General features: G+C 71.3%; 3 protein-coding genes across 7 annotated transcripts; 1 reads left to right on the top strand and 2 right to left on the bottom strand.

Annotated features, from left to right (window-relative positions):
* The first annotated feature begins 996 nt into the window (after positions 1-996).
* Positions 997-4980, top strand: TSPAN31 (tetraspanin 31). Its single transcript, XM_058861090.1, has 6 exons — positions 997-1137; positions 1614-1781; positions 2634-2718; positions 3486-3664; positions 3994-4116; positions 4205-4980. The coding sequence occupies exons 1-6, from the start codon at positions 1075-1077 to the stop codon at positions 4277-4279; spliced, it is 693 nt and encodes a 230-aa protein (XP_058717073.1). The 5' UTR covers positions 997-1074; the 3' UTR covers positions 4280-4980.
* A 147-nt stretch (positions 4981-5127) lies between these two features.
* Positions 5128-11018, bottom strand: CDK4 (cyclin dependent kinase 4). Of its 5 annotated transcripts, none has more exons than XM_058861114.1 (8): positions 10932-11018; positions 9476-9688; positions 8079-8214; positions 7839-8006; positions 7488-7597; positions 6673-6732; positions 5600-5735; positions 5128-5310 (listed from the first exon to the last, which is right to left on the bottom strand). In XM_058861114.1, the coding sequence occupies exons 2-8, from the start codon at positions 9685-9687 to the stop codon at positions 5224-5226; spliced, it is 909 nt and encodes a 302-aa protein (XP_058717097.1). In that variant the 5' UTR covers position 9688; positions 10932-11018; the 3' UTR covers positions 5128-5223. The 5 variants fall into 5 exon arrangements, with proteins under 5 accessions (XP_058717097.1, XP_058717095.1, XP_058717099.1 ...); XM_058861112.1 differs by lacking the exon at positions 10932-11018 and adding an exon at positions 10724-10773; XM_058861116.1 differs by lacking the exon at positions 10932-11018 and adding an exon at positions 10425-10469 and having other exon boundaries at positions 8079-8193.
* Positions 11019-12174: 1156 nt separating this feature from the next.
* On the bottom strand, positions 12175-17559 carry LOC131590801 (25-hydroxyvitamin D-1 alpha hydroxylase, mitochondrial). Its single transcript, XM_058861109.1, has 9 exons — positions 17402-17559; positions 16141-16331; positions 14883-15079; positions 14443-14640; positions 13837-13994; positions 13556-13764; positions 12790-12871; positions 12428-12691; positions 12175-12355 (listed from the first exon to the last, which is right to left on the bottom strand). The coding sequence occupies exons 1-9, from the start codon at positions 17477-17479 to the stop codon at positions 12242-12244; spliced, it is 1491 nt and encodes a 496-aa protein (XP_058717092.1). The 5' UTR covers positions 17480-17559; the 3' UTR covers positions 12175-12241.
* Positions 17560-18667: the final 1108 nt, after the last annotated feature.

Consider the following 18667-nt stretch of genomic DNA (forward strand, 5'->3'; position numbering starts at 1 on the left):
AATGTGGTCCCTCAAGGACTTCCCAGGGGGGGGTCACGGCCCCTCCGCTCACAGCAGCCTCAGCTCGGGGGGGACAGGGGGGGACACGGGGGATTTGGGGTGTGGGGGGCGGCAGAAGCGGGGGGGGGCCTGGGGGGGGTCCCGCGTGGGGCTCTGTGGACCCCTTGAGGGGTTTGGGGAGCACAGAAGCACCTGCGGGTCACGGAGGGGATCGGGGGGGGCCGTGGGGCAGCGGGGGGAGATCACCGGGGGCTGCTGCGGGAGCGCTCAGGCACAAAGGGTCTCTTGGGGGGATACAGGGACTGGGGGGCTCTGGGGGGATCCTGGGGGGCTCTGGGGGGATCCTGGGGGCTCTGGGGAGATCCTGGGGGGCGTGGGAGGATCCTGGGGGGCGGTGGGGGGGGATCCTGGGGGGCGATGGGGGAGATCCTGGGGGGGATCCTGGGGGATCCTGGGGGGATCCTGGGGGGATCCTGGGGGGCGGTGGGGGGATCCTGGGGGGCGATGGGGAGATCCTGGGGGGCGGTGGGGGGATTCTGGGGGGCTATGGTGGGGGTCCCTTAGGGTCAGTAGGGCTGGGGGGGCCTCCGGGGGGTCCTGGAGGGCTCTGGGGTTTGGCGGAGTCGGGATTTGTGCGGCCGGGGCGGTTCAGGGGGGGGTCGGGGGGGGGTTGGGGGGATGGGCTGGAACGGGGGGGGGCGGGGCAGGAGCCCAAACAGGCCCCGCCCCCCTCCTTGGGCCCCGCCCCTCCCGCAGAGACCCCGCCTCAGCGGCGCCCGCGCATGCGCAGTACGGAGAGCGCGGGTGTTGCTCCATGGGCGGGGCTATGCCCATATATGGAGCAGGGGCGGGGCCGAGACACGGGAAATGGGCGGGGCCTTTAGGCGGGAACCCGAGTACACACGGCGGGGTGGGCGGGGCTTGAGTCCTGCGCACGCGCAGTGCGGGCGGGCGCGCGCGGGGCGCGGGGCCGCGGTTTAAAGGGGCCCGCGGCGCGGGGGACCCCGGAGCCCCCCGAGCCCCCCCGGGACCCCCCGGGACCCCCGGGACCCCCCCGGGACCCCCGCCCCCGCCATGGTCTGCGGAGGCTTCGCCTGCTCGCGCAACGCGCTCTGCGCTCTCAACGTGGTCTATGTGGTGAGCGGGGAGGGGATTGGGGACCCCTCAGCTCTGAGGGGGCGGGGGGGGCTGAGGGGTCCCGCGGCACCCCCAGGGAAGAGTCCGGGGAGGTTCGGGGGGACACCCGCCCAATTTGGGGTTGTGGGGTGCAGGGGGGTCTCCCTGTGGGGGAATTGGGGGTCCCCACACTGGGGGGGCTCCAGGGACCCCCGGTCTGGGGGTGGCGAGGGGTTCTGGGGCTCCCCTGAAAGGGGGGGGCCTGGGGAGGGGTCGGGGGTCCCGGGGAGGGTCAGGGGCCAGGGTCCAAAGGCCACAACCCCCCCAAATCCAGCGGGAGGGGGCTGGGGGTCGCGGGGGGCTGGGGGCAGAGCACACCCCCCTCACCACCCCGGGGACCCCCCAAAACCCCCCTGGGGCCCTCGGGCTGTGTCCCCCCCTCACCCCGCGGCCATCAGGGGTGCTCGGGGGGACCCCTGACCCGGAGCCCCCCCCAGCTGGTGGGGGTGCTGCTGGTGGGGGTCGCGGGCTGGGCGCGGGGCCTGGGCATGGGCTCCAGCCCCCCCCTGCTCGGAGGAGCCTTCGCCGTCGGCGTCTTCCTCCTGCTGATCGCGGGGCTGGGGCTGCTCGGGGCCCTGCGGCACCACCAGGTCCTGCTCTTCTTCGTATCCTCCTCTTCGGGACACCCCGGGGAGCCCCCAGCCCCTCTGGGACCCCCCACCCCGCCTGGCCACCGCGTCCTGCTCGCCTTGTCCCCTTGTCCCAAAGCCCCTCTGGATCCCCAGCACCCCCTGGATGTCCCCAACACCCCCTGGATGTCCCTGGTACCTCTGGCAGTGTCCCCAGCACCCCCTGGATGTCCCCAACACCCCCTGGATGTCCCTGGTACCCCTGGCAGTGTCCCCAACACCCCTGGCAGTGTCCCCAGCACCCCCTGGATGTCCCTGGTACTCCTGGCAGTGTCCCCAACACCCCCTGGATGTCCCTGGTGCCCCATGGCAGTGTCCCCAACACCCCCTGGATGTCCCTGATGCCCCATGGCAGTGTCCCCAACACCCCCTGGATGTCCCCAGCACCCCCTGGATGTCCCCAGCACCCCTGGCAGTGTCCCCAGCACCCCCTGGATGTCCCCAACACCCCTGGCAGTGTCCCCAGCACCCCCTGGATGTCCCTGGCAGTGTCCCCAAGCCCCTCTGGGCCCCCCCACCCACCAGCTCCTGTTCTCTTTGTCCCCTTGGGGAGGGGGTGTCCCAAGCTCCAGGTCCCAAACACCCCCCCTGGCTGTCCCTCCACCCCTCCCAGGCTGCCACCCCCTCCCCTGTGTCCCCAAACGCCCCCCCAATGTCCCCAACCCCCCTTTCCCCCATGGCACCCCCCAGCTCCTCCCCTTAGCGGGGCTCCAAACCCCACCTGGGGGCCCCAGTCTGGGTGTGGGGAGGTGCTGGGGGGGTTTGGGGAGGTCCCGGATTTTGGGGGGGGGGTCTCCATGTGTGTGTGGCCCCCCTTGACCCCCCAAGTACGTGCTGATCCTGGGCCTGGTGTTCCTGTGCCAGCTCGGCGTGTCCTGCGCCTGCCTCGCCCTGGGCCGGGAGGCTCAGGTGGGTACTGGGAACCCCCCCGGGCTCCCCAAAAACCCCCCGGGCTCCCCAAAACCCCCTGGGCTCCCCAAAACCCCCCCGGGACCCCCCATAACCCCCCGGGACCCCCCAAAACCCCCCGGGACCCCCAAAACCCCCTGGGACCCCCAAAACCCCCCGGGACCCCCATAACCCCCCGGGACCCCCAAAACCCCCTGGGACCCCCATAACCCCCAGGGACCCCCAAAACCCCCCGGGCTCTCCAAAACCCCCTGGGACCCCCATAACCCCCCCGGGCTCCCCAAAACCCCCCGGGACCCCCAAAACCCCCTGGGACCCCCAAAACCCCCCGGGCTCCCCATAACCCCCCGGGACCCCCAAAACCCCCTGGGACCACCCAAAAACACCCTGGGACCCCCAAAACCCCCCGGGCTCCCCAAAACCCCCTGGGACCCCACAACTCCCTGGGGGGCTCAGGGAGCCTCTTGGTCCCCTCCCCATCCAAACCCTGGGCATGTGAGGTGGGTCACACTTGGAGACCCCCCAGGACCCCTCTGGGACCCCCACCCCACCCGTGGGGCACCCACGGGAACCCCCCAACCCATCCCACAATCCCGGGGTGCACAGGGAGCCCCCCACACCCCCCAGCCCCACAGGGATCCCTCAGGGAGGGGCACAAAGGGGCCCTGGAGGGTTTTGGGGGGCCCTGGCGGGTTTGGGGGCCCTGTGGCGGTGGGGGGGGGTCCTGGGGGGGCACTGACCGATTTTTGGGGACCCCCTCTTGCCCCTCAGGAGCGGCTGCTGCGCTCGGCCTGGCCCCTGCTGAGTGGGGGGGGCGCGGGGGGAGCTGCAGCGCAGGCTGGGCTGCTGTGGTTTGGGGGAGCCCCCCGGGACCCCCCCTCCTGCCAGCCCTGCCCCCCGGGAGCCCCCCCGGGCTGAAGCCCCCCTGGGAGCCCCCGAACTGCCCCGCTGTGAGTCTGGGGAGGGGCAGCTGGGGGGGTTCAGGGGTCACTGGGGGGTTGGGGGAGCTTGGAGAGTCCTCCTGGGGGTCCTGGGGGGCACAGGGGGGATTTGGGGGACACCCCTGGGGGGGCTGGAGGGGGCCTGGGGGGTGGGGAGGGTTGGGGGTTTTGGGGGGGAAATGGAGGAAGTTTGGGGACCCCCTGGATGTGCTGAACGCCCCCAGGAGGGGCCTGCAGTGCCCCCCACGGTGTGTCCTGGGGCAATGGGGGGCTGAGGACCCCCGGGGGTGGCGTGGGGGGCTGCTGGGGACCCCCCTGACCCTCCTGTTTCTCCCCAGAGGTGCCAGTTCCCCCCGGGGGGAGTCCCCCCGTGCCCCCCCTGCGCCCCCCAACTGCTGCAGCACTCGGACCAGGCCCTCAAGATTTTGGGGGGGGTCGGGCTGTTCTTCAGCTTCACCGAGGTACGGGGGGGGTGGGGGGAGCCAGTGGGGGTCTCAAGGCGTTGGGGGGGGGTCCAGCAGCCCCCCCCAATTCTCTGTTTGTTTGCAGGTTTTGGGGGTCTGGCTCGCCCTCCGCTTCCGGAACCAGCGGGACCCCCGCGCCAACCCCGGCGCCTTCCTATAGTGGGGGGGTCCGGGGGGGGCCACAGCTCCTCTGGGGAGGGGTCACAGCCTGGGGGGGGGTCCAGAAACCCCCAAATGCTGATCAGCTGCCCCCTGCAGCCGCATGAAGCACTGGGGACACAAACACACCCCCAAAATCATGGGGTGACCCCCCCGGCAGGGCTGTGACCCTCCCCCAGCAAAAGGGGCCTGGGGCAGAGTCCCCCCCCCGCCCCATCTCAGTCTGAGCTCTCCCAAACTGGTTTGTACTGGTCATTTCGGACACCCCCAGCCCCCCCATGGTGTGTCCCCCCCCGGGGGGGTCATGGTCACCCCCACACTGGCGGAGGGACACATGGGGCAGGACCCCCACCACAGTGACCCCTCCCCCACACGCTCCCCCCTGTGGGCATTGGGGGCTGGGGGGGCTGAGGGGGGGTCGCCCTCTCCCCAAATCCAGCAGAGCCCCCCCCATCCCAACACCCCTAAACTGGTTTGTACTGGTTTACACCATGACTGGGAGCAGTGACCCCCCCCCCCAGTGTGTGTCCCCCCCACCCCACAGACCCGCTGGGGGAGGGGAGCAGGGGGACACCCCCTCCCCCCAATAAACACACAACAGTGACCACGGCTTGGGCTCGTTCTGGGGGGTCCCCAGAGCAGTGACCCCCCCCGGCCACCCCCAGTGCCACGGGACACACGAGCTGGGGGGGGCACTGCCCACACCCCTTTATTGGCACAGAATTGGGGGGTCCCAGAAACCGCCCCCCCCCCCTCCAATAAATGGGGTCCTCCCTCCCATCCAGTCCTGGGGGGGTTCTGGTGTTTGGGGGGTGACCCCCCACGCCCCCCACCAGTGGGAGAGGCTCAGGGGGTGTTTTTGGGGGGTGTCACCCCACAATTCCCCCCCCCCACAGGTATGAGAGTCCTGGGGGATGTTCGGGGTGGTTTTTGGGGGGGCAGGGGTCACCCCTCACGCCCCCCCTGCAGGTACCGATGCCCCAGGGCCTCGTGAGCCGAGATTCGCTTGTGGGGGCTGAAGGTCAGCAGTGCCTGGGGCAGGAACCGGACAGGACCGGGTCAGGACGGGGGGGCTCCGTTGTGACCCCTCCCCAAAGGGGCTGCCGAGCTCAGGGGGTGATGGGGAGGTCCCCCCTGTCCCCCCCCAGTGTCCCCAACTGTCACACTCTCACAACATCCCTGTGTCCCCACGGGTCCCTGGTCCCTCCCTGTGTGTCCCCACGGGTCCCCTGGTGTTCCCATTCCCCCCATTGTGTTTTCCCAGCCGTGTCCCCGTGCTGTCCCCCCCCCGTCCGTGTCCCCCCCCCGGGTCCCCCCTCACCAGCAGCAGCTGCTCCCCGCTGTCCCCCAGCTCCGGGACCTCCCCCCGGGGCTCGCGGGGGGCGCAGGGGGCGAAGGCTTCCCTGGGCAGGGCCACGTCCTGCGGCCACTCGTCCTCCTGGGGGAGCCCGATCAGGCTGGGGGGGCACAGGAGGTGAGGGGGGGCCTGAAACTCAACCCCCAAACCAGCCCCCCAAAAGGGTCCCCCTGCTGCCCCCCCCCATAGGACCCCCCAGGGAATCCCTGCTTGCACCCCCCAGCCCATCCCCCCCAAAAAACTCCCCCCCCCCCGGTACCCCCTCCCTGATTCCAGCCCCCAAAACCCCCCTTGGGCCTGAACCACCCCCCCGGGACACCCCCCCCCCAAACCGGGACAGCCCCCCCAAACCGGGACAGCCCCCCCAAACCTGGACAACCCCCCCTCAAACCGGGACAGACCCCCCCAAACCGGGACAGGCCCCCCAAACCGAGACAGCCCCCCCAAACCGAGACAGCCCCCCCCAAACCGGGACAGCCCCCCCCAAACCGGGACAACCCCCCCAAACTGGGACAACCCCCCCACCAAACCAGGAGAGTTCCCTCAAACCGGGACAGCCCCCCCCCAAACCGGGACAACCCCCCCAAACCTGGACAACCCCCCCCCCAAACCGGGACAGACCCCCCCCCCAAACCGGGACAGCCCCCCCAAAACCGGGACAGCCCCCCTCAAACCGGGACAGCCCCCCCCCAAACCGGGAGAGTTCCCCCAAACCGGGACAACCCTGCCAAACCGGGACAACCCCCTCCATACCGGGACAGCCCCCCTCAAACCGGGACAACCCCCTCCAAACCAGGACAACCCCCCCTCAAACCGGGACAGCCCCCCAAACCGGGACAGCCCCCCCCAAACCGGGACAGCCCCCCTCAAACCGGGACAGCCCCCCCCAAACCGGGACAACCCCCCCCAAACCGGGACAACCCCCCCAAACCGGGACAGCCCCCCCCAAACCGGGACAGCCCCCTCCAAACCGGGACAGCCCCCCCCAAACCGGGACAGCCCCCCCACCCTGTGTTCAGTGCCCCCCGAGCCCCCACCCCACACACTCGAAGATCTTGCCCAGCTGATCGGCCTCGGAGCTCCCGCAGAACAGCGGCCTGGGGGGGACAGGACACACGGGGGGCTGGGCACAGGGGACACCCCACAGGGCAGGGACCCCCAGCAGCACCCGGGTGACCCCAGGAGTGTCCCCATGTCCCCCCAGCAGCACCCGGGTGACCCCAGGAGTGTCCCCATGTCCCCCCAACCGTGTCCCCCCACTCCATGTCCCCGTGTCCTCGTGTCCCACGTCCCCTGTGAACCTGATTTCCTCACGTGTCCCCTCGTTTCCCCCACCCCTTGTCCCCCCCATCCCCCTGTCCCTGTGTCCCCCACCCCATGTCCTCCCCCGGTGTCCTCACTGTGCCCCCCACATCTAGGTGTGTGTGCTGGTGTCCCCGTGTCCCCCCACCCTGTGTCCCCTCCATGTCCCTGTGTCCCCATCTGTCCCTCCTGTGCCCCCCACCCTGTATCCCCATGTCCCCCCACCCCGTGTCCCCTCCATGTCCCTGTGTCCTCATCTGTCCCTCCTGTGCCCCCCACCACGTGTCCCCCCTGTCCCTCTGTTCCCCCATGTATCCCTGTCCCCGCACAGGTGTCCCCATATCCCCCCCGGTGTCCCCCCATGTGTCCCCCAGGTGTCCCCTGGTGTCCCCCAGGTGTCCCCAGGTGTCTGCAGGTGTCCCCCAGGTGTCCCCCCGGTGTCCCCTGGAGTCCCCTGGTGTCCCCCAGTGTCCCCTGGTGTCCCCCGGTGTCCCCAGGTGTCCCCCCAGTGTCCCCAGGTGTCCCCCGGTGTCCCCCGGTGTCCCCTCACTTCCTGCGGAACATCTCAGCGAAGATGCACCCCACGCTCCACATGTCCACGGGGGAGGCGTAGGCAGCCCGGAGCAGCACCTCGGGGGCTCTGTACCACAGTGTCACCACCTGTCCCCCCCCACAGCACCCACAGCGTCACCAGGGACCCCCAGCAGTGACCCCCAGTGCCCCAGAGCCGTGGCAGCGGTGTCCCCGCAGTGTCCCCAGTGTCACCCTGGGAGCCACAGCTCCTGGGAGTCACGGCCACCATCCCCTGACACCACCCGGCTCCAGGACCACCCAAGACCCCAACTGGGGGGGTCCCCGCCCCCTCAGCCCACCCCAGGCACTGTGACCCCCCCGGACTCACCACGGGGGTCAGGGCCATGTGGCAGCCGTAGATCCGGGCCAGCCCGAAATCGGCCACCTTGAGCTGGCCCGCGCTGGTCACCAGCACGTTCTGGGGTTTGAGGTCGCGGTGGACGATGCGCTGGGCGTGCAGGAAATCCAGGGCACGCAGGAACTGCCGCATCAGCTCCTGGGGGGGACACACGGTCAGGGACCCCCCCCCGTGCCACCCCGGGGCCTCGGGACCCCCCCCCGAGCCCACCTTGATGGTGTCGGGGGGCAGCCCTGGGGCCGGAGCCTTCTCCAGGAAGGTTTTCAGGTCCTGCTCCACGTGCTCGAACACCAGCGTGACCTTGGCCTCGTGTGGGGTGCGGGCACTGGCACAAACGTCCATCAGCCTGGGGACAGGGACACGGGGACAGGGACATGGGGACAGGGACACGGGGACAGGGACACGGGGACAGGGACAGGGGGACAGGGACAGGGGGACAGGGACAGGGGGACAGGGACACAGGGACACGGGGACAGGGACAGGGGGACATGGACATGGGGACACAGGGACAGGGGGACAGGGGGACAGGGACAGGGACAGGGGGACAGGGACACGGGGACAGGGACACAGGGACAGGGACACGGGGACAGGGACAGGGGGACAGGGACAGGGGGACAGGGACACGGGGACACGGGGACACGGGGACACAAGGACAGGGGGACAGGGACACAGGGACACGGGGACAGGGACAGGGGGACAGGGACACGGGGACACCGGGACAGGGGGACAGGGGGACAGGGACAGGGACAGGGGGACAGGGACACGGGGACAGGGACACAGGGACAGGGACACGGGGACAGGGACAGGGGGACAGGGACAGGGGGACAGGGACATGGGGACACAGGGACAGGGGGACAGGGACACGGGGACACGGGGACAGGGACACAGGGACATGGGGACATGGGGACATGGGGACATGGGGACCGGGGGACATGGGGACATGGACACAGGGACATGGGGACAGGGACACGGGGACAGGGGGACATGGGGACAGGGACACGGGCACGGGGACAGGGACACGGGGACAGGGACATGGGGACATGGGGACAGGGACAGGGGGACACAGGGACATGGGGACCGGGGGACATGGGGACATGGACACAGGGACATGGGGACACGGGGTGTGACAGGGCCCGTGGGACACCTGCTGTACCCTGGGACCCCATTCCTGCTCTGGGACCCCAAAACTGCTCTGTGACCCCCCGTCCCTGCCCTGGGACCCCCATCCCTGCCCTGGGACCCCAAAACTGCTCTGTGACCCCCCCGTCCCTGCCCTGGGACTCCCATCCCTGCCCTGGGACCCCAAAACTGCTCTGTGACCCCCATTCCTGCCCTGTGACCCCCGTCCCTGCCCTGGGTCCCCTCCCTGTCCGGGTCCCCTCCCTGCCCCGGGACCCCTCCCTGCCCGGGACCCCTCCCTGCCCTGGGTCCCCTCCCTGCCCTCGGTCCCCTCCCTGCCCCGGGACCCCTCCCTGCCCCGGGTCCCCTCCCTGTCCGGGACCCCTCCCTGCCCTGGGACCCCTCCCTGCCCGGGACCCCTCCCTGTCCGGGACCCCTCCCTGCCGCCCGGTGGGTGCCCCGCAGGGCGAGCGGCCCCCGGCTCTCACCGGACGATGTTGGGGTGCTCGAGGTGCTCGAGGCGGCGCAGCAGAGCCACCTCCCGCACGGTGCTGGGGGGCAGCCCGGCCCCCCCCGTGGGCACCCGCACGTTCTTGAGCGCCACGAAGCGTCCGCTGAGCCGGTCCCGAGCCTTGAACACGGAGCCGTGCGCGCCCACCCCCAGCTCGGCCACCGGCTCGTACTGAACCTCCTGCGCCATCCTGGGGGGGCAGAGCCTCAGCGACACCCCCAAACCCCCCCGCACCCCACTCCCACATCCTGGAGACCCCGCCTCCCCCCCAGCCCCCCCAATTCCCGCTCCCACCCCCGTGACCCCCAGCACCCCAAACCCCCCCGCGGCGCTCAGGTCAGACCCCACCGTGTCCCCCCTGCCCCCCCAAACCAGCGCTCCCAACCCCCCCCAGCCCCCCCGGGCGCTGGGACCCCCCAACATCCAGAGCTCCCCAACCGGGACCCCCCAACATCCAGAGCTCCCCAGCCGGGACCCCCTGCTCCAGCCCCCCCAGCCCTGGGACCCCCCAACATCCAGAGCTCCCCAGCCGGGACCCCCCAACATCCAGAGCTCCCCAGCCGGGACCCCCCAACATCCAGAGCTCCCCAGCCGGGACCCCCTGCTCCAGCCCCCCCAGCCCTGGGACCCCCCAACATCCAGAGCTCCCCAGCCGGGACCCCCCAACATCCAGAGCTCCCCAGCCGGGACCCCCTCCCCAGCCCCCCCAGCCCTGGGACCCCCCAGCATCCAGAGCTCCCCAGCCGGGACCCCCTGCTCCAGCCCCCCAGCCCTGGGACCCCCCAACATCCAGAGCTCCCCAGCCGGGACCCCCCGCTCCCCCCACCCCCGGGCGCTGCCCCTCCCCCCTCCCCCCCGGGGGTCTCTCCGGGATCGGAGGAGGGGGTGCCAAAGTTGGGGGGTCCCGGGGGGACCCCGGAACTCACCGGGCGGCGCGCGGGGCAGGGGGGGAGGGGCGGGGGTGCCGGAACAGGCGGGAGGGGCGGGCGGAAGGGCCGGGGGGGGAGGGGCGGGGCGGGGGGAGGGGCGAGGGGACCCCCGGGAACCCCCGGGAGGGGGGAGGGGCTCAGCCCCGCGGTGAGAGCGGCGGGGGCGGGGGGAGGGGAGGGGCAGGAGGGGGGACCCCCCCTCAGCTGATGGCCACGGCCCCCTCCCCTCTCCTCCCCCGGCTCGGGGGGCTCCAACACCCCCAGGACCCCCCGGCCCGGTCAGAGCCCGCGCTCACCTGTCCCGTTCCAGAAGGTTCCTCACCTGAGCTGATCCCTTCACACCGCTGCCCCCCCCCGGGGCTCCGGGACCGGCCCCACCCCCACCTGCGCCCCCCGCCCTGTTTGCAGCCCGGGGTGACCCCCCCGGGGGTTGGGGGTGTCCAGGTGAGCCCCCTCCCAATTCCCCTGCCCGAGGGACCCTCCCCTCGTCCTCCTCCCGCTCACCTGGTCCCTCTGGCACCTGGGGGAGGGGGGGTCACCACGCTCCGCTGCCTCAGGGTCCCCACGAGGGTCCAGAGTCCCCTGTGCTGACGTCAGCCCCTCCCCCCCCCGGGACATTGCCCCCCCCCCCACCGCGGGCGGCACCGACCGGGTTAAACCTCCCGGGGGTTCCCGACGCCCCCCACCCCTGCTGGGTTACCCCAACCCCTCCCCCCGGTGCCCCCCTGACCCCAAACACCCCCGGGGGGGGGGGGTCACTCACCACCCCTCCCCCCCCAATGGGCACCGTGAGGTGTCCGGGGGTCCCGGGGGTCCCTCTGAGCCCCGCTCTGGCCGCGGCCCCTCCCCCCGCGGGGCTCTCAGGGTCCCCACCCCCCCATGGGGAGGGGGCTGGGCTCCCCCCGCCCCCCGCGGGGCTCTCAGGGTCCCCACCCCCCCTTGAGGAGGGGGCTGGGCTCCCCCCGCCCCCCGCGGGCCGCGGCACCCCCGGCGCACCGGGACAGGTCGGGACCGGTCCCCCCATCCCCAGCCCGGGGGGGGCACGTGGGGGGGAGGGGTTGAGTCACAGGAGGGGGTGGGGAGGTGAGACCGGAGCTCCGGCAGCAGCAAAATCCCAAAATCACTTTATTGGCAAATAAATAATCCCAAATCCCCCGGCAGCGCTGCAGGGCTGGGGACACCCTGGGGTCACAGCCACCACCAAGGCTGGGGTCACCACGGGGCTGGGGACACCCTGGGGTCACAGCCACCACCAAGGCTGGGGTCACCACGGGGCTGGGGACACCTCGGGGTCACAGCCACCACCAAGGCTGGGGTCACCACGGGGCTGGGGACACCTCGGGGTCACAGCCACCACCAAGGCTGGGGTCACCACGGGGCTGGGGACACCCTGGGGTCACAGCCACCACCAAGGCTGGGGTCACCACGGGGCTGGGGACACCCTGGGGTCACAGCCAGCACAGGGCTTGTGACACTGCTGGGGTCAGGACCACCACGGTCGGTGTCACTGTGGGGCCACAGCAGTGTCAGGGCCAGTTCTGGAGTTGGGGTCACCAGGAGTCACCCACAGGGTCAGGGCCACCACAAGGTCCAGGGACCTGATGACCTTGGGGACGGACACTGTGGTGTCAAGGCCACCACTGGGGTCAGTGTCATTACTGGTGGTGAAGTCAGGACCAGGGTCAAGGTCCTGCTGCTGTCCCTGGTGTCCCCGGTGTCCCCAGGTCTCCAAAGCCTCTGATGTCTCCGCTGTCCCCGGGTCTCCAAAGCCTCTGCTGTCCCCGCTGTCCCCGCTGTCCCCGCTGTCCCCGCTGTCACTGCTCGAGGAAGCGCAGGCTGATGGGGGCGGCGGGGGCCAGCAGGGTGCGGGTCATGGGGCGCACGCGGCCCCCCCCAGGCTCCGGCCGCACCTCGAAGCGCAGCAGGATCTGGGGGAGTGGGGACAGGTGAGTGACACCGCGGGGACACCGCGGGGACATCGCGGGGACAGGGACACCCACCTGTGCCAGCGCCATGTGCAGCTGCAGCTCAGCCAAGCGGCGCCCGACGCAGCTGCGAGGGCCGAGGCCGAAGGGCAGAGAGGCGAAGGGGTGCCCGGGGCCGGGGGGGTGCCCGGGAGTGTCCCCAGGCGTGTCCCCAGGCGTGTCCCCAGGCGTGTCCCCGCTGTCCCCGTGGCGCAGCCACCGCTCCGGGCGGAAGGCGTCGGGCGCTGGGAAGAAGCGGCTGTCGCGGGACGTGGCGTAATGGCAGAGGGTGATGAGGGTCTGCAGGGACACGGGGGTCAGCGGGGACACCCTGGGGACACCCTGGGGACACCCTGGGGACACCGGGAGCCCTGGAGTGTGCGGTGTCCCCTGCTCACCTGGCGTGGCACCAGGTAGTCACCGACGCGGATGTCGCAGTTGGGGACAACGCGGGCATTGGCCGGGATGACAGGGTACAGCCTGCAGGGGAGCACACCTGGATGTCACCTCCCTGTCCATCCTCATCCTCATCCCCATCCTCATCCTCATCCCCATCCTCATCCCATCTTGTCTTCATCCCTTCCTTGTCCCACCCTCATCTCTGCCCTGTCCTGCTCTTCACTCTCATCCCCATCATCACCCTCATCCTCATCTTCCTCCTTGTCCCCATTCCTGTCCCCCCTTCATCCGCATCTTCATCCCCACCCCTGGCCCCACCTTCATCCATGTCCTCATCCCCATCCTTGTCTTCATCCCTTCCTTGTCCCCATCCTCATCCTCCTTCCCATCTTCCTCCTTGTCCCCACTCGTGTCCCCAAACTCATCTTCCTTCCCATCCCAATCCCGACCTGTCCCTGTCCCCATCCTTGTTCCCATCTTTATCCACATCCCTGTTCCCATTCCCATTCCCGTGTCCCTCACCTCTGTCCACGTGTCCCCAATCCCCCCGTCTGTGTCCCCAATCCCCTGTGTCCCCATCCCCATGTCCCCATCCCCCTGTCTGTCCCCATCCCCCGTCTGTGTCCCCATCCCCGTCTGTGTCCCCATTCCCCTCTCTGTCCCCATCCCTGTGTCCCTCTGTGTTCCTGTCCCCGTACCCCACTCCCCCTTCGCCATTCCCACGTCCTTTCCGTGTCCCATCACTGTCCCCCGTGTCCCTGTCACCTGAGGGTCTCCTTCACCACAGCCCGGAGCAGCGGCAGCCGTGCCAGCGCAGTGGCGGTGGCAGCAGCAGTGGCCCTGTCGGGGGTGGCACTGTCACCGCGGGTGTCCCTGTTGGTGGCAGTGGCAGCCAGCAGCTCGCGGTGCAGGGCCGCCTGCGCCCCCGGGTTCCGCGCCAGCTCGTACAGGCTCCAGGCCAGCGTGCTGGCCACCTGGGGACACGGGGGACATCAGCGGGACCCACAGTGACAACAGGGACACCGCAGTGTCACCCCCCTCCTCACCGTGTCCACCCCGGCCAGCAGCAGCTCGGTGACGTTCCCGTAGATGCTGCTGATGGGGACGTGCTCCCGGGCCAGCAGGTCGGTGACACACGTGTCCCCCTCGGCCGGCGACCCCCGCGCGGCCACCTCGGCCACGCGCCGGTCCACGTGTCCCTTGGCTGGGGACAGCAACAGCCATCAGTGCCACCGTGGCCACACGGTCACCGAGTCCCTTGACTGGGGACAGCACCCTGGCAGTGTCACCGCAGCCACGTGCCATCGATGCGTCCCTCAGCTGCGGGACGATGGCGTGGGACTGTCACCGTGGCCATGAGACATTTCTGTGACCCCACAGGATGTCTGTGTGTCCCCTGGATGTCCCCATATCCCTCCCCTGTGTCCCCTCACCATGGCCCTGGGATGTCCCCCTGTGTCCCCATGTCCCCTCAGCTGCAGGTGAGCAGGAGGGTCCCTATGGCCACGGGACATCCCCACACCCCCCTGGGATGTCCCTGTGTCCCCGTATGATGTCCTGGTGTCCCTGTGGGATGGCACCGTGTCCCCATGGGATGTCTTCACGGTGTCCCCCGTGTCCCCCCTGTCCTCCCTGTCCCCGTGTCCCCTCACCGAAGGCGAAGAGCTGGTCCCAGGCGTGGCAGAAGGCGTCCCAGGGCGCAGGAACGAGGCGCAGGAGGGGACGGGGCAGTGCCATTGTCACCAGCGTCAGTGCCAGCACCGCCCCCACGCAGCGGATGACATCCTCGGCGGCCTCGCCGGTGTCCCCCAGGCAGCCCAGGCGGGACGAGAACAGCACCCAGGAGATGGCTGCGGGACAGGGGGGACATTGGGGACATTGGGGACACGGGAAACACCGGGGATGGGGACACTGAGCGGGGATCCAAGGGTCCCTGGGGACGCTGGGGGACAGAAGGTGCCCTGGAGACTTGGGGGACGCGGGGGGTCCTGCTGGGGGCCCTGGGGATCCCTGGGGTGCCCTATGGGGGGGGTCCCTGTGGGGGGGTCCCAGCCTTTGGGGTGCCCCGTCCCCTTTTGGGGTCCCCTCTCACCCTCGAGGCCGAAGCGGTTGAACTCGGTGCCGATGTCGGGGACGATCCCCCGCGGGTGCTGCCGCCGCAGCCGCTGCAGCCGCGCCACCAGCTCGGCCACCACGGCGGCCACCGGCCCCGCGAAGGCCTCGGCAGCCCCCGGGCGGAGCAGCCCCCGCGCCAGCACCCGCCGAGACCCCCGCCACGCCTCGCCCTCCCTGGGGACCGGGACACGCGTCACGGGGGCTGCGGGGACACGGGGGACACGGGGACACGACGGACGCAGAGGACAGAGGGACAGATGTGGGTGGAGGACGCAGGACAGGGACGAGGAATGGGGACACGGGTGACACCGGGCATGGAGGGGACGTGGGGACACGCGGGAGGAGGGGGACAGGGACACAGAGGGGGATGGGGGGGACAGGGACATGGCAGGGACAAGGGACACAGGTAATGGCACGTGGGGACACGCAGAAACGGGGTGGACACAGGGAGGGACAAGGACATGGGGGGACATGGGGCTACAGGGGGGGGATGGGGACATGGGGGGTGCCCGGACACGAGGGGGGGTCAGAGACACACCCAGGGTAGGGGACAGGGACACGGGTGGGGGATGGGCACAGGGGAAGTGAGGGGCGGGGAATGGGGACACGGGGGACACGGGAGGGACACGGGGAACACGGGGGGGACACGGGGGAGACACGGGGGGGACACGGTCTCCCCACGAGGCAGTGCCAGGGCCCCCCCAGGTGTGCTCAGGGGCACCTGTGAGAGCCACCGGGTCCCCGTGCCCGTGGCGGGGGCTGGGGGACAGCGGGGGGTGGGGGCTGCGCGGGGGTTTGGGGTCCCTCCCCCTGCCCACGCGGGGGCCGGGCCCCCCCCGGGCAGTTACTCACATCCTGCGTGGGGGGCGGGGGGGCAGGAGGAGGGGAGGGGGGGCTGAATCACGCCTGAGTCACCCCGGGCCCCCCCGCACCCCACGGGCCCTTCCCGGAACGGGTGCGGGGGGAGCCCCTGGGGCTACCGACACCCCCAGCTCATGGGGAGCCCTGAGGGTCCCTGTGCGACCCCCCCTCCTCAGTGTGAACCCCCCAAATCCCCCGCGCATCCCCCAACCCCCCGCGCCGCCCCCGGCCCCCCAAATCAAGGCTCCAAACCCCAACCCCAGCCCGAAGACCCCCCTGGACAAACCCCGAGCCCCCCATGGGCAACTCCCGGACCCCCCGAGCAGCCCCCAGCCCCTGTCAGCCCCCCATAAACGCCCCCTCCGCGCACTCACAGGGTGAGGAGCCCCCCGGGCACCCCCCGGAGGCTCCGGTGCTCCTTCCAGGGGCAGCTCAGGGCTCGCCGGGGCTCGGGCCCCTCCTGCCGCAGCACCTGAGCCACGAGCGCGGGGTCGGCCACGTGCACCGTGAGCACCGGCCCGAACCGGGCCTTCCAGAGCGGCCCGAACCGGGACCGCCCGTGGACCTGGGGGGGACATGGGGGGTCACAGGGGCCCGAACCGGGACCGGGTTGTCATTCTGGGGGGGACATGGGGGGTCACAGGAGCCCGAACCGGGACCGGGCTGTCACTCTGGGGGGGACACGGGGGGTCACAGGGGCACGAACCGGGACCGGGCTGTCACTCTGGGGGGGACATGGGGGGTCACAGCGGCCTCCCCCACTGTCCTGAGCTGGAACCAGCGCCCAGGCTGGGGGTAAGGGGAGCTCGGGGTCACGGGGGGTCACACCGGGGGTCACCGGGGATCACACCGGGGGTCACACCGGGGGTCACACCGGGGGGTCACACCGGGGGGTCACACCGGGGGTCACTGGGGGTCACACCGGGGATCACACCGGGGATCACACCGGGGGTCACCGGGGGTCACACCGGGGATCACACCGGGGATCACACCGGGGGTCACACCGGGGGTCACTGGGGGTCACACCGGGGGTCACACCGGGGGTCACCGGGGGTCACACCGGGGGACGGGCGGGTGCCCGGGGCTGCTGCAGGAGCTGCAGCACAAGGGGAGGTCCTGGCGTTCCCGCGCTCCCGAACCTGCAGCGATTCTCCAGCGGTGACCTGGTCTAGGACTCCACCGCCCACCTGGGGGTGGCCCTGGCCCTGTCCCTGTCCCTCTGTGCCCCTCCGGGGGTGACCCGGTCCCCGGTGCCGCTGCTGCCCCCCAGCACCCCCCGAGCCCGGGCTGCTCTTACCCTTGGTCCCAGCACCACCCCAACAAGTCCTGGGGAGCAGCTTGGGATGTCCCAACCCCACCCGGCCCCGGGGACAGAGATCAGCGTCCCTGTCCCCTCCCCACCTCCAGCTGGGCCGACCAAGGTCCCTCCTGTCCCCTCCGAGACCCGGGGTGGTGGCACTGAGGTACCTCCTGTCCCCTGCAAGCCGGGACTGTGACACCAGGGTCCCCCCATCTCCTCCACAGCCCAGGGCAGTGGGAGCAGGGTCCCCCCACGCTCCAGAGCAATGGGAACGGGGTCCCCCTGCCTCTGCCAAGCCCCGGGTCAGAGGCCCCGGTGCCCCCAGCCCCATTTACCTGCATCTCGTGCAGCCTCCGCACCCCTCCTCGGCACAGCAGCTCGAAGATGAAGGCGGTGGAGCTCGGTCCCGGCATCTCGGCCAGGCCCCGGGGGCGCGGGGGCTCCGGGGGACCCTGGGGGCGGGGGGTGCGGGGCGGAGGAGAGGCGGCAGCGGGGGCGGGGGGACCCCGGGGGACCCCCGGCTCGGGCAGGGAGTGGGACAGCAGGGCGGCCCGGGCGGGCAGGCGCAGGCTGGGGGACATCGCTGTCACCGGGGGCTCGAGTGGCACCGGGGGACACCGGGGGATGCGGGAGGGTGGGGGGGAAGGCTCGGGGCGGTGCTGGAGCCGGCGGGGGACGCGGGGGGAACCGGTGGGACTCGGGGGGACCCGGCGGGACTCGGGGGGACCCGGTGGGACCCGGCGAGACTCGGGGGAAGAGCGGGACCGAGCCTCGACTGCGGGGGGGGCCCCGGGCCGGGGCTTTATAGCGCCCACGTGCAGCCGGGCTGGCCCCGCCCCCCTGGGCATTAACCCCGCCCACAACATTAACCTGCGAGCTAAGCCCCGCCCACAACACGAAACTACGAACTAAGCCCCGCCCCCTTGAGCCTTAGCCCCGCCCACAAGATCAATATACGATCTAAGACCCGCCCCTCTGAGCAGTAACCCCGCCCACCATGCGAAACAGCGCGCTAAGCCCCGCCCCCTTGAGCATTAGCCCCGCCTATAAGGTTAAATTACGAACTAAGCCCCGCCCCCTTGAGCCTTAGCCCCGCCCACAACACTGAACTGCGAGCTAAGCCCCGCCCCCCGCGTGCTCATTTGCATAAAGGGCCCCTCGGGCCAATCAGGGCGCGGTCCCGCGGCCCCGCCCCCAGGGCGCGCACGCGCCAGGGCAGAACCGGGAGCGCGCACGGCCCCGAGCCCCCGAAACCCCCGGGACACCCCCAAACCTCAATCCCCCCCCGGGACACCCCCAAACCCCTCCAGTGACACCCCCAAACCTCAAACCCCCCCCGGGGACACCCTCAAACCCCCCGGGGACACCCCCAAACCCCCGGGACACCCCCCAAACCCCCCGGGACACCCCCAAACCCCCCCGGGACACCCCCAAACCTCAACCCCCCCCCCGGGACACCCCCAAACCCCCCCGAGACACCCCCAAATCCTCTGGTGACACCCTCAAACCGGGTGTGGCCCCCGGGGGAGCACTTTGGGAGGGGCTGGGGGTGCCGGTCCCCACGCCGGGAGGGGACACGCAGCACTCCCAGTTCCACCAGT

The sequence above is a fragment of the Poecile atricapillus genome, chromosome 35 (assembly GCF_030490865.1).
Source record: "Poecile atricapillus isolate bPoeAtr1 chromosome 35, bPoeAtr1.hap1, whole genome shotgun sequence".
Classification (NCBI taxonomy): Eukaryota; Metazoa; Chordata; class Aves; order Passeriformes; family Paridae; genus Poecile; species Poecile atricapillus.